Genomic DNA, 14,486 nt, shown 5'->3' with positions numbered 1-14,486 from the left:
TATAACTATTATTATTACACTTAACTCCCTTAAGCTACAGTACAGTTTTTCTTCTCTTTTCTGCTCAATTCCTCTCATTCTATCCCTTTGTCCTTGTTTTCAGATGCAGTAGCTTTTTCTTTGCCAGTTTGCTATAACTTCCTGTACCTCTTTTGTGTTGCCTTGTCCTTTGTTCTAAGCTTTGCTAGCTGTTCTGGTCTTCTGCCTTTTAATCTTAGGATTTATTTATTTATTTATTTATTTATTTTTGGTACATACCCTTAGCGGAAACCAAACCCAGGACTCTCTGGTCCCCAAGTTGATGCTCCAACCACTGAGCAAAACCAGCCAGGGCAGGATTCATTTATTCCAACAGAGTTTGATTTCTTAGTTGTGCAAGACCCTGTGCTATAGTACTGTGATACAGCAGAAAACATGAAAGGCAGAGTTGCAGGCATAGCTGGAGGCATTACTAGTCTCCAAGTCCTGACCATCATCAGTTTTTCTCTGATTAGGGAAACTGCTCTGGGTAGCAGGGGAACTTGAAGGGGAATTCTTCGTACACTCACTCCTTACTAGGCTTTGTCTTTTCTGGGCAGGGTAGGAGTTCTGTCTACCAAGGCTTCTAGGCCAATTCACTGAAGGACTAATTGTGGAATTTTCTAAAGCTACACATATTTACATAAATCACAATATCCCCCTATTTACATAAATTTGCTTTTTAAAATATTCTCAATTTGTACTAAATAGTTTGGTAGTCTAGGAAGGTCTGAAGACCCAGGACTCTAGGGTCATGGGACCTTTAGGCATTTATCCTTCTTTTGTGCTTCTCTCTTTGCTGCTTGGCGTCCCTGCTCTAGGACAAAGAGCCCAGGCTGGACTAACTCATTTCTCCCTTCCCCTTAGTAAAGGATCCCTTCTTTTGGCCCAGTTTTATACAGCTAGAGTTGCATAGAGCTGGGACAGAGACATGTTGAATAGTTTTCAAATGTATTAAGGATTTGATTAGTCCAGAAATAAGATTTTAAAATTTTCACTGTAACTTTCTAAATTCTGGAGTTGTATGCATTGCCTGTGGCTGGGAATGAACTTTACTATATAACTGAATAAATGAACCCAATACTAAATACTTCAAACAGGTAGAAATGTTGCTGTAAAGACAAAATAGAAACCAGGCAATTAAAACTTGGAAAAAAATCTGCCCAGCCAGTGTGGCTTAGTGGTTGAGCGTTGACCCATACACCAGGAGGTCACCGGTTTGATTCCCAGTCGGGGCATATGCCCGGGTTGTGGGCCCAATCCCCAGTGCGGGGCATGCAGGAGGCAGCCAATTGAGGTTTTCTCTCATCGATGTTTCTATCTCTCTCCCTTCCTCTCTCTCTAAAATCAATAAAGGAAAATTATTTTTAAAATGTATTTATTGATTTTAGAGAAAGAGAGGAAGGGGGAGAAAGAGAGGAGGAGGAAAGGGAAGAGAGTGAGAGACACAGAGGAAGGGGGAGAGATAGAAAAAGAAATACTGATTTGCTGTTCCCCTTATTTATGTATTCATTGGTTGATTCTTTTTTTTTTTTTTTTTTACCCTCACTCAAGGACATTTTTCCATTTTTTATTCAGATAGAGCGGGAGGGAAAGAGAGGAAGAGAGAGAGAGAGAAACATCGATGTGAAAGGGATACATCGAGTAGTTGCCACCCACATGACCCAACCAGGGCCAGGGATAAACTGCAACTGAGGTACATGGCCTTAGCGGGAACCAAACCCGGGCCCCTCCGGATCCGGATCACAGGCCGACGACGCTCTAACCGCTGAGCCAAACCAGTCAGGGCCATTGGGTTGATTCTTTTATGTGCCTTAACCTGGGACCCAACCCACAACCTTGGCATATCCGAACAATACTCTAACCAACTGAGCTACTCAGCCAGGGCCTTCAAAAGCTTTTTAAAATCAACTCACCAAGTATGAACTGCTATAAGCTTTATTAAAACAAAGAACAAATGGAAAAAAAAGAACTTTAGTAAATCAGTAAATTTGGTAAAGTCAGTGAATTGGTCATTTGGCAACATTGGCTAAAAATTTCTAAAGATGCTAAACTGTGGAAAAAACAGACATTAACTTAAAATAAATTCAAAATTAATCATAAACTAAGAAATTTCCATGTGAAACACTAAAATTTTGGTTTTATTGATTAGAATGCAGTCATAAGAAAACAAACCATGTTAATATTCTTGCCTTTTAAAAGTAATCCTCACCCAAGGTTATGGTTTTACTGAATTTTAGAGAGAAAGAGAGAAACATGGATGTGAGAGAGAAACATTGAGGGATTGCCTCCCGAATGTGCCCTTGTGCTCCAGTTGGGGATCAAACCCTCAACCTAGGCACGTGCCCTGATCAGGAATCGAAACTGCAACCTTTTGTTGTTCAGGAAGATGCTCCAACTGAGCAACCTAGCCAGGGCAGATACTTGCCTATTTTTTAAAAGGATTTTAGAAATCCTTTCCTATTTTTAAATCTAGAAAGAAATGGTAATAATAGTTCAATACTCATATACCCTTCACCAAAATTCAATAATTATTAGTTTTGCCACATTTACTTTTTTATATACAGATAGCTATAATTAATACTATTTGTTGTTGGACAATCTGAAAGTATAGACTCTACAGAATATATCTCTAAGGATATTCTTTTACATAACCATGCTAAAATGATCAAACTCAGGAAATTTAACATTGATGCAATTCTGTTCTCTAATGTATATAGTCCATGTTAAATTTTTTCCAATTACCCTACTAAATAATTATTATTCTTTGTAACAATATTTTTTGCCTATCTATGATCCAGTCCAGGTTCACATGTTGCATTTCTTTGTCCTGCCTCTTTTGTATCCTTTAATCTGAAAAGTTTTTCTGACTTTCTATCTACATTTTTGTTGTTGTTGTTAACCCTCACCTGAGGATATCATTCCACTGATTTTTAGCAAGAGTGAAGGGGAGGGAGGAAGGGAGGGAGGGAGGGAGGGAGGGAGAGAGAGAGAGAGAGAGAAAAAGAGAGAGAGAGAGAAACATCAATGTGAGAGGGACACATTGATTGGTTGCCTCCCAAATAACCCTGACTGGGGCCAAGGATCAAACCAGCAACCCAAGTATGAGCCCTTGATCGGGAATCAAACCCATGACCCTTTGGTCTGTGGGCTGACGCTCTAACCACTAAGCCAAACCCGCCAGGGCATGTAATGAGCTTTAATTTTTTTTTTTTCTTCATTGATTTTTATTTTTATTTTTTTCCAATTTTTATTAATTTATTTTTGTTACAGATGTTTCTCTTTTTCCTTCCCTAGACTCCCTCCTCCCCATCCTGCTGTTTATTGAATTTTAGAGAGAGAGGAAGGGTGAAGGAGAGAGAGATAGAAACATGGATGAGAGAGAACATCGATTGACCGCCTACTGCATGCCCCCCACTGGGCATGTGCCCTGACCTGGAATTGAACCAGCAACCTCTTGGTGCATGGGTCAATGCTCAACCACTGAGCCACACCGACCAGGCTGTAATGAGCTTTTAAAAACTTGTTATTTGAATAACTGATTGAATAATTGATTCTCAAGTGAAATTGGCTTTCTGCCAGTACTGTAGTTCTTTAGGACCTACTACTGTTTATATAAAAAAAAGCATCCTGGTGATCATGAGAACAAATAGGTTAATCAAGATAAAATAAACTTCAGGCTTTTTGACTTTTAAAATATTAATTCATCAAGCAGTTGCTAGGTAAGGCCTTTTGATTGATTGAATTTTGATGCTAGATGTTTTTGCATATTTGACAATATTTTTCATTTGGACCCCAGATGCACAAAATTGGATTAATCTTAACCCTTGGTTCCTGACATACTCTCATCATTTTCTATGCATGGCCAGTTTTCACTTGGTTAGTTCATTATTTTAAATAACATTATAATTAGCTATGATTTCATAACTAATGAGTTATTTTAAAAACTGTGCACCTATAAACCCCTCATTCAAAACAAAAGCTAGAACAGATAACCCTATTACCTCATAATTCCACGTCAAGGTATGTACCCAAGAGAAACCCTTGCTTATATACAAGAGGAGACATGTAAAAGAATATTCATAGTGGCACTGTTTACAATAGCAAAAACCTGGAAACAACCCAAATGCCTGTCAGTGAAAGACAGCATGAATAAACTGTTGTATTCACACAATGGATTATTATACAACAGTCAAAATCAATGAACTATAGTGACACACAACAGTATGAATAAATCTTATCAATGTTGTATTACGGAAAAAAAGCAGGCTCCAAAGAATAAATGCAGCTTAATACCCTTTGTATAAAGTTAAGACACAGATTTTAAAAACAATACTTTTTAGGAATATAGATAGACACAAAGAAATTATATAGAAAGGGTTTGGCTCAGCAGTTAGAGCATAGGCCCAAGGACTGAAGGGTCTCAGGTTTGATTCCCAGTCAAGGGCATGTACCTGGGTTGCAGATTTGATCCTGGCCGCGGTCAAGGCATGTGCAAGAGGCAACTAATTGGTGTGTCTCTCTCACATCCATGTTTCTCTCTCTTTTTCCCTCCCTCCCTGCCTTCCACTCCATCTAAAAAAATCAATGGAAAAATATCCTCGGGTAAGGATTAACAAATAAATAAATAAATAAATAAACAAACAAACTCCCATATTAAAAAAAATAATAAAAAAGGAAGCAGTGGAATCATAAACAAGGGATTCAGACTATGGCTATCTGGGGTGAGAGAAAACAGAGGGATATGTTGGGGGTGGGTTGGACAGACACATGGCTAGTGTAGGTTATTGTCATGTTTATTAACTGAGTGTGTTAAAGAAAACACATGTAAACCCAGACTTGGACATGTGAGGAAAATCCTGCTTTCCAGAACTTTTACTACAATTTTAGTAAAAAATTGTAAAGCTGACTTTCATGTAAATATATGTTAAAATCATTTGGGATTATTCTGTATCACAAAAAACGAAGTTCATACATTTATAGGAACAGAAGGGAATGAAATCCCAATGACTAAAATGACCCCTTTCTTTAAAAGTATAACTCTTTCCTAGGAAAATATGAGAGAGTTTGAACAAAGAGTATTTTTTATATAAATGGAAGTTGTAAATCATAATTTGCATTAAAAGGCTCTTTCATTTCACTTTTAAATCACAAAAAATAATCTCAGGTTTGAAAATTCCTGAAAGTCATAACTTGTTTTTAATAGAGTCGTTTTTCATGGAGTTTACCTAAATTCCTCCCTTACAGAGCAGTGCTATGCCGCTCTTTCCACTTTTCTCTCTCATTCTTCTCCTGGCTAACTCAGTTAGGAAACCTCCCCGCAAAGCCTTTTCCTCTTGCTGTTCCTTTGTGACCCCAAAGTAACCTGTGCTCTTCTGAGTTTGTGAGCCCTTCATTAAGATGCTTGAAGTCCCCCAGAACCACTATCAAATGTTAAACCAGTGTAGGCTGGCCCCGGCTCAGCTGTTAGAGCGGCAGCCTACGGACCAGAGTCCCTGGTTCGGTTCGGGTAGGGGCACGTACTTCGGTTTGTCCCCGGGGCAGTTTGTCCCCGGGTGGGGTCATGTGGGTGTCTCTCTCACATCCATGTTTCTCTCTCTCTCTTCCTCCCTTTCTCCCTCCCGCTCTATCTGAAGATGAATGCAAAAATGTTGAATGCAAAAATGTCCTCCGGCGAGGATTAAAAAAAAACACAAAACACAGTGTAGGCTAAAGTGGGATTAACCAAATTAAGACCAGCGTTATTTCCTAGTCTAGACCAAGGACGGAGTTTTGTCCGAAGGGTGAAATGTGACAGCAGTTTGTTAAGGTCCACACCGGTAGCTAGGGACTCCTGAGACTGTTGCACGCCCACAAGCAAGCCGCCAGGGCCTGCAGTCCGAGCGAGCAGGGCCTCGGATTGGATAGGGCGGTGCATGCCGGGAGCGGCCGGCCTTCGCAATGCTTTCTGGGAGTTGTAGTTTTTGGAGCCGGAAGTGGGGGTGGCCGGAATAGAAACCGCAGCTGAGGCAGCATTCATTGCCGCTGCGGTCACCCGGGTGTAGTGCATCATCCTGAGCCCACCCGCCGTGGGTCTCTCCTATGTTCTTGGGGGTGGGGGGCGGCTCCGGGAGCCCTGAGGGGCGAAGCGGCAGAGACGCCTCTCTTCAGAGAGGAGGTGATGTCGCAGCCCCGGATGGGGCCAGAGCGCGCGGGAGTGGAGCTTGGCGACTGCCAGGAGCGCCTGCCGGAGGAGAGCAGGTGGGCTGGGAAGGGGCAGGGGAGTCCAGGGCGATGAGTGAGCTGAAGCTCCGGGAGGCTTGGGAGGGCTCGGAGAGGGTGGGGAGCGTGCCGGGTGTAACAGACACGAGGGCGACTGCTGTGGGCGACTTGTTTGGGAAGAAATTCCAAGAGGAGGGACGGGCGGGGCGTGGATAGGACGGAGGAGGGAACAGGTTACTGAGGGTGCGGGAGGGTGGAGAGGATATGTTGAGGCCGGGGAGAGCACAAGTGGGTGCTGGATAAGAGATGAATATGGAGAGGCGCTGTAGTGAGAGTGTATAGGCCAGAGTCTATAGACAGGAATAGGGCACAAGGTTGGAGCCCCGAAATGAAACTTGCGGTGACAGCGAGCAAGTCGGGCCAATATTACGAAGGTTGATGTTGTGAAAATTTCTGGGAGCAAAGGTTAGGCATTATGAGTGGCCTGCAGAGAAACTTAGGCAGCGATGAGTGTGAGGAAGAAGGTGAGAAGGAGGGCCTGTGGATGAAAGTGAGCCATTGTAATGGCAATGGTGTCCGGAGGGGGCTTGCTAATGGGCTTAGAAATTGTGTGCGTGCCCTTTGTCAGTGCTGGATCCCTATCAGCGTGGCAGGACCTCTCTGTCATTGACTTCTCATTTTTAATCCCTTCACTCCCTCCTCACAATGCAACTAAGCAATTTCACATTTATTTTTATAGAACTATTGTCCTCGAGTTCATACCTTCTAGAAATTAGAGGGTTTAAGATTTTAAAAACCACTTTACTTATTTATTTAATCCTTGCCCAAAGACATGTTTAATGATTTGAGAGAAAGAGAGAGGCATTGATGTGAGAAAGACATTGATTGGTTGCCTCCCGAATCCTCCCCAACTGGGGATGGAGCCTGCAACCCAGGCATGTGCCCTGACCAGGAATCAAACCTGCTACCTTTCAGTGCACGAGGAAGCTCCAACTAACTGAGCCACACTGGCCAGGACATAAACTACTTGAAATGGTGACTTAAATGGAGGTGCTTCCGCCCTGGCCGATTTGGCTCAGCAGTTAGAGCGTCGGCCTGTGGTCCAGAGAGACCCGGGTTTGGTTCCTGCTAAGGGCACGTACCTCGGTTGCAGTTTGTCCCCGGCCCTGGTCGGTTGTACAGGTGGCAGCCACTCGATGTGTCCCTTTCACGTCGATGTTTCTCTCTCTCTTTCTCTCTCTTCTTCTCTCTCCCTCCCACTCTATCTGAACAAAAAAGTGGAAAAATGTCCTCGGGTGGGGATTAAAAAAAAAAAAAAATAGAGGTGCTTCCCATATTTAGGGTTGCTTCATTAATAATTCTGATCTTAACCTGTTAAGAATCAGCAATGGGCTGGTATGGCTCAGTGGTTGAGTGTTGACCCATGCACCAAGAGGTGGCCAGTTCGATTCCCGGTCAGGGCACAAGCCCAGGTTGTGGGCCAAATCCCCAGTGGGGGCATGCAGGAGGCAGCCAGTCCATGTTCTCTCATCCATGTTTCCTTCTCTCTCTCTCCCTCTCCCTTCCTCTCTCCCTAAAATCAATAAAGGAAAAAAAAAAAAAATCAACAATGGTGGCAGGATAGAGCAAGTCTATGGCTTAAGGGAATCTTGTTTGACTTATAAACATTCACATACACTTACGGTCTCAGGGAGCTGAGGTCCAAAGACTGGAGGTAGAATATCTACCTCTGAGGAAATGTCAATAAGGAAAAATTAATGAGATGTGCGTGGGTGAAGACCTGGCTGTTTTAAAGGCTGACTCCTCTTTTATGTGCACAGTTAGCCTGTCACCTGCTGTACAAAACCTGGACTGACAGGACATTGGGGTTCTTGCCTGAGATCTGTGAATGATGTGTTAGTGAAACCGAACGTCTTACTTCCCTTTTCCATGTTTCAGTTTCTGCCTGTGTATATTTGGCTCTCTATTCTTCCTCCAGATGTCTGTGAAATGTTTCGTGTAAGAGGTCCCATATAAATTCTAAACAAGTCTTAGACTTAGTTTTATTTTCTTCTACCAGTTTATGTGGGAGAACCTTAGTTGGAAATTCAGGTTCAGATTTTCTCCCCATAGCTGGGCATCTAATTGGGTTAGTTATTTTCTTAATATATTTAACAGATACATATTTATCACATGGTAGGGCTGCTTAAGAGTTTTACAAGTAAACTTATTTAATTTTCATAACAAATGGATGAAATAGATACTCTGTTATCACCATTTAACAGATGAGAAAACTGAGACATATGATAAATAACTTGCGAAGGTCATACAGTGAATCCCTGATAGAACTGGGATTCAAACCCAGGCAATCTGTCCCCTGAGTCTGCACTTTTAATACCTATGCTATGCTGCCTCTCACTTTGCTACTGTATAGTGGGAAAGAAATGTATAAGATAGTGCCTGTCATTCAGGCCAATAGGAGAGCTCCTTTGCAAGTATCTTTTTCTGTCTGTTATTTTTTTCCATATTTGACTATTTTTGAATTACGGTTGACATTCAATATTATTTTATATTAGTTTCAGGTGTATAGCATAGTGATCAGACAACATATAATTTATGAAGTGAACCCCCTGATATTCTAGTACCTACCAGCCATCATACATAGTTATTACAATATTATTGACTGTATTCCCTATGCTGTACTTAAATCTTTTTTTTTTTATCCTCACTCGAGGACATTTTTTTCGATATTTTGTTCAGATAGAGTGAGAGGGAGAGAGAGAGAGAGAGAAACATCGACGTGAAAGGGACACATCGAGTTGTTGCCACCCGCACGACCCAACCAGGGCTGGGGACAAACTGCAACCAAGGTACGTGCCCTTAGCGGGAACCGAACCCGAGTCTCTCCGGACCGCAGGCCGACGCTCTAACCGCCGAGCCAAACTGGCCAGGGCTGTACTTAAATCCTTAAGACTGTTTTATAACTACCAATTTTCATTTCTTAATCTCATCACCTTTTTAACACAGTCCCCCAAACTGTTTCCCATCTGACAACCCTCAATTCTCTATATCTGTGAATCTGTTTCTGTTTTGTTTGTTCATCCATATGTGACTGAATCAAGGAACTCTAGTCAAAACTTAATTTTAGCAGTGAGATTATTTCCCTTAAAGTCACTCATATTGTTGTTATGGCCTACTCTGTTGGTGGTTGGTTAACTCAGAATGTTGTTTAGTGAGGCTTCATGGCACTGATGGCCTCCTTAGCTCCAGATAGACAACTGGTACTTGAGACATTGTGTCTGGGTTACTGTAAACATAACCTGTCTATGGTCAATAAAACACCTAATTCACAAACATTCTTCCTGATGAGATGGCATCATTTTTTTTTTTTTTTTTAAATACAGGAAAGATACAGCTTTTCAATATATTTTTTGAAAGTACTTGATGTAGGGAAATGTGCTTAAGCTTTATAGCCAGGTAGACATGCATTTGAATAGTTGTTCTACTGCTTAACCTGGCTCATCCTGTCTGAGTAGGAAGAATGATGCCTTCCTGACTGGTAAGTTGTGAGGATTCGATAAGATACCATGCATAAAGTTCCTCACAGAGTGCCTGGTATTACTAAGTGCAAGAAAATGACTACTTCTGTTCCCTCCCTACTTTTCTTGAAATAAGGTTGGTGTGTGTTCTTTTGGTTGTTGTTTGCAGTGATATAGCCTGCTCTTCCTCCTTCCATGGCTTCTCTATCTGAGTTGGGCACACTGAGGACTGGAGTGTTGGCTTAGCTCTTAACTTCATCCTTGGAATATAATTATGTCCCCTATTGTTTTCCACCTAGCTAATCACTCTAGCAAAATGCTTAGGGATGATACTTCACTTGCCCTAGGGTTTCCTAAATGCCAGTTTTGTTTTGTTTGTTTTTTTGGAGCTTTTCTGGTGAAATACTAAACAGTTAAAGGAATGGTTCTTCTAGCATTGCTCTGTTACCCTAGACTGCCTTGGGCTGTACAGTCTATTTCTGAGTTTGGAACCCAGCTACATGTACAGTTTTCCTGGTGCAGTGATCTAGATAGAGTCATAATTCAAGTATTAAGATACTTTTTGGTGTCTCTAAACTGAGCTCATTATATTGACCAAAACCTTTTCTTCTTCTGTTCTCTATCTCAGTTAATAGAACTTTCCAGTCAATCAACCAAGCCAGAAGCCTCAGAGTGAAATTTGATTCTTCCCTCTTCATTTTCCATATCCAGGCAGTCACCAGGTTCTCTGAATTCTGTTCCTGATTTTTATCTTGAAGCTTTATTTTTCTCTCCATTTCTAAATATATAGGCTAATAGTAATGAAAAATCCAGAGAGTAGTATTGTTTCAAGAATGGCAAAATGTAGGTGTGTGCTTAAACAAAAATTTCTCCCTATCTATGTGCTCTTTATTCTGGTATGTTGGCCTCATTCCCAGGCTGACTTTTCTACAGGGCAACCCTTAATAAATTGAAGTTTAGCAGTCCCAACTAAAAAAATACATAAAAAAGGATACAGTCTCGATATGTATAGTAAGAGCAGAAATTCTGGGCTGACTCTTTTTAGACTGACGTGAGTTATATTCCTGTTTCAGGGTATGGAATATGCTGCTGAGTCAGGACTAAATTATGTACCCAATCCTGGGTCCTGGGTAGGGTGATACTTCCTTAGAACTTCATAGACCAGAGTAAGTGGCAGAGGTATGATTTCTCTGTGGAAAATTGGGGTCCTGTTACCAAAAGAAGGGGCATAAATTCTGGGTAGATATAAACAAAATATTTACTGAAGATGCTTATTATCTGTCATGGATTTTCTCAGTAGTCTCTTACTTAATCTCCCAATCTGAATTTAGTCCCCCAGTTCCAGACAGCCTCCACATTGCAACCAGCTTTATTTTTCAGAAGCAAATTACTGTAGTATTTTGCTCAGAAATATTCAGTGCTTTCTCATTAAAAGTATAAAGTAGTCAGCCCTGGCCAGTGTGGCTCAGTTGCTCGGCATTGTCCTGTGCACTGGAAGGTTGCTGGTTTGATTCCAGTCAGGGCTCATGCCTGGGTTTCAAGCTCTATCCCTGGTAGGGGGCATATTGATGTTCCAGTCTCACATCGGTATTTCTCTCTTTCTCTCTAAAAATCAATAAAAAAAAAATCTTTTTAAAAAAATATGTTTTTATTGATTTTGTTTTAGAAAGAGAGGAGGAGAGAGAGAGAGATAGAAACATCGATCGGCTGCCTCCTGCAAGCCCCTTACTGGGGATTGAGCCTGAAACCCAGGCGTGTGCCCTGACAAGGAATCAAAAACTAGGACTCCTGCCCAGACAGTGTGGTTCATTGGTTGAGCATCGACCTCTGCACCAGAAGGTCGCCGGTTTGATTCCTGGTCAGGGCACATGCCCAGGTTGCAGGCCCGATCCCCAGTGGGGGCACGCAGGAGGTGGACAGTCGATGTTCTCTTTCATCGATGTTTCTATTCCTCTCTCTCCCTCTCCCTTCCTCTCTCTAAAATCAATAAAGAAAAAAAAAATTAAAAAACAAAAACTGGGACTCCTCAGTCCATGGAACGACTCTCAACCCACTGAGCCACATCAGCCAGGCAAAATCAGTAAAAAATCTTAAAATAGTCAAAACTTCTTCCCTGGTATTCAGTCTGTACTTTAGTCCCTATGAAATTCCCAGTTACAAAGCCATGCATTCTCTTGCTCTCACATCTCCTTCCTCACCATTCTCATTCTTGCTTTTTTACATACTCTGTAATGCCTCCTCCTTTACCTGGAGAGCTCTTAGTCATCCTTAGTCATCCTTCCTTTGGAAGGGCATTCCTTACCTGTCCTTTTTCATCTCTCTTATTATAACATTTCTCACTTTGTAACATTTTATATAGTGCCCATTTTCCCCATTGCATTCTGGATGCCCTGAGAGATGGAGTCTCTTCCTCTTTAACCACCATAAGCCTAGCATAGTGCCTGACATATAATTGGTGTTCAGTAAATATTTGTTCAGGGAATGAAAATGGTACGATTTGGTCATGTCTCATAAAGTGGTACTGTTGCCATTGAAAGAGCCTTTTTTTCCCTTTTCTCCCTATTCTACGAGTTGGCAGTTTATATTGCACTGGCAGCAAAGCAGGATAATTACATAACTACTGAGCAACCCATACTGCTACTCCAATTATTAATACAAAAAGACCCCACAGAGACATGCACTTTAAGTTTTTTGGGACAAATGCTATTGTCAGAACCTAGAAAGTGGAGGTTTATCAGCTGACAGCAGGGGCCCTAAGCTGAAGTTTTTCTCAGTATTTACCCTCCCCATAGCTGTTTCTGCTTTTTATAGCTGCTTCATCACTTTTTCCACTAAATGGAATTTTCTGTTTTTTTGTTTTGTTTTGTAATCTTCGTTAAGTTTCATCAGCCTACCTGGGTGGTTATAGAATAGCTCTGTCTACCCGGGCTGGTGTGGCTCAGTGGTTGAGCACCTACCCATGCACCAAGAGGTCGCTGGTTTGATTCCCGGTCAGGGCACATGCCCTAGTTGTGGGCCCAGTCCCCATTGGGGATGTGCAGGAGGCGGCCAGTTGATGTTCTCTCTCATCAATGTTTCCATCTCTCTCTCTCCCTCTCCCTCCCTCTCCCAACAAAATTTTTAGAATAGCTCTATCCAACATGACAGCCACTAGCCACATATGGTTATTTACTTACTTATTTTTTTTATTGATCTGTTTTTAGAGAGAGGAAGGGAAAGACAGATAGAAACATCAATGTGAGAGAGAAACATCAATTGGCTGCCTCCTGCACACTCCCTACTGGGAATCGAGCCCGCAATCCGGGCATGTGCCGTGACCAGGAATCGAACCAGGACCTCTCAGTCCATGGGACAGTGCTTAATCCACTGAGCCACACCAGCTGGGACACATATGGTTATTAAAGTTTAAATTAATTAAATTAAATACAGTTTAAAATTCCAGTTCTTTAGGCACACTACCCAGATTTCAAGGGCTTAATGGTCACAGCAACTAGTGGCTGCCATATTGGACAACAGAGAACATTTCCTGCATCACAGAAAATTTGATTGAACAGTGCTGTTATAGATGTAATCTGAATTTTTTAGGAAACAACTACAGCATGCTTACATGTTTTTAGTTCCTCTGGATTGGGCTCACTTGAAGTTTAACCCACACTTGATTAGGAGAAGACTAGATTATTAAAGGAAGTCATAAATTATAGTGACTGAATAGGGGGACTTGGCAAACTATCAGAGTTTATGGAGTCATGGCCTCTGCCACCAAAACTCATAATAAACCTGCTGGATTGTAGGACTGAAGAGATAATTGATTTTTTACTAGAAAATAGCAGAATCCCATCATTTCTTTTTTTTTTTCTTTTTCTTCTTTTTTTTTGGTGGTACATGCTCCTAGTGGGAACCGAACCCGGGACTCTCTGATCTGCAGGCCGATGCTCAACCCCTGAGTCAAAATGGCCAGAGGAGAATCCCATAATTTCTAAAGGGTTCTAAGACAGTCTCCCTATGAGCTCTCTCATTTGGATACTTTTGAGAAGAAAGTGGTAAGAGTCATAATAATGGCATAATGATTCTTCTTCTACCCTACTTCAACACCATTCATTATTTTATTTTTTCGTCCTCAAGAGTTATTTGAGAATTTAAATTTTTCCAAGGGTATTTTTCCCCCTATTTGTTTGTTCTACATTTGTTGTTTGATCACTATCTTATTGCTTTCTGGTCAGAGACTGTCTGTACTACTTTTACTTTTGAGGATTAATTGACTTTTGTGTGTGTGTGCGTGCCTTAGTACAAGGCCAATTTTTGTGAATGTTCTATGAGTGTTCTAATAAAGTATTCTCAGGATATAGCTTTCTAGATGTAATAGAAAAACCTTATTAATTATATATTAATCAGCTCTTTTTATCACTTTCTTACTTTTGGTTTTCATGGTCTAAATTTTAATCCCCCATTACCATTTTTTCTCATTTCATTTTTCTTTTTGTTTTTTTTTCCCTGCAGTTTTTGGTGTGTGTTTTGTTTTATATATTTTGAGACCATGTTATGAGATACATAAAAAGTAATAAGAGCTATATTTTTATTATGCCCCCTTTGTCTTTTTTAGTGGTTCTTGCCTTAAATACAACCTTGATATTAATATCATAGTTTTCTCCTGCCTTTTTGTTTGATTGGCTTTTTTTTTTTAACTAGTTGAATATATTGTATTGACATTTATTTATTTACTTTTAAAATATGTTTTATTGAATTTTTTTT

At 41.0% G+C, this 14,486-nt stretch overlaps 1 protein-coding gene across 3 annotated transcripts in view; it reads left to right on the top strand.

Moving 5' to 3' along the window:
- The first annotated feature begins 6,035 nt into the window (after positions 1-6,035).
- Positions 6,036-14,486, top strand: part of RUBCN (rubicon autophagy regulator) — a 56,000-nt gene continuing 47,549 nt past the window's right edge. For all 3 annotated transcript variants that reach the window (XM_036243227.1, XM_036243230.1, XM_036243226.1), the window contains exon 1: positions 6,036-6,258. In XM_036243227.1, coding sequence (XP_036099120.1) covers positions 6,179-6,258 — 80 coding nt within the window. In that variant the 5' untranslated portion in view covers positions 6,036-6,178. The remainder of the gene's footprint in view (positions 6,259-14,486) is intronic.

This window comes from Molossus molossus, unplaced genomic scaffold (assembly GCF_014108415.1).
Source record: "Molossus molossus isolate mMolMol1 unplaced genomic scaffold, mMolMol1.p scaffold_m16_p_5, whole genome shotgun sequence".
NCBI lineage: Eukaryota > Metazoa > Chordata > Mammalia > Chiroptera > Molossidae > Molossus > Molossus molossus.
Note: the sequence above shows the minus strand (reverse complement) of the source record. Positions and strands in the feature narration are given on the sequence as shown.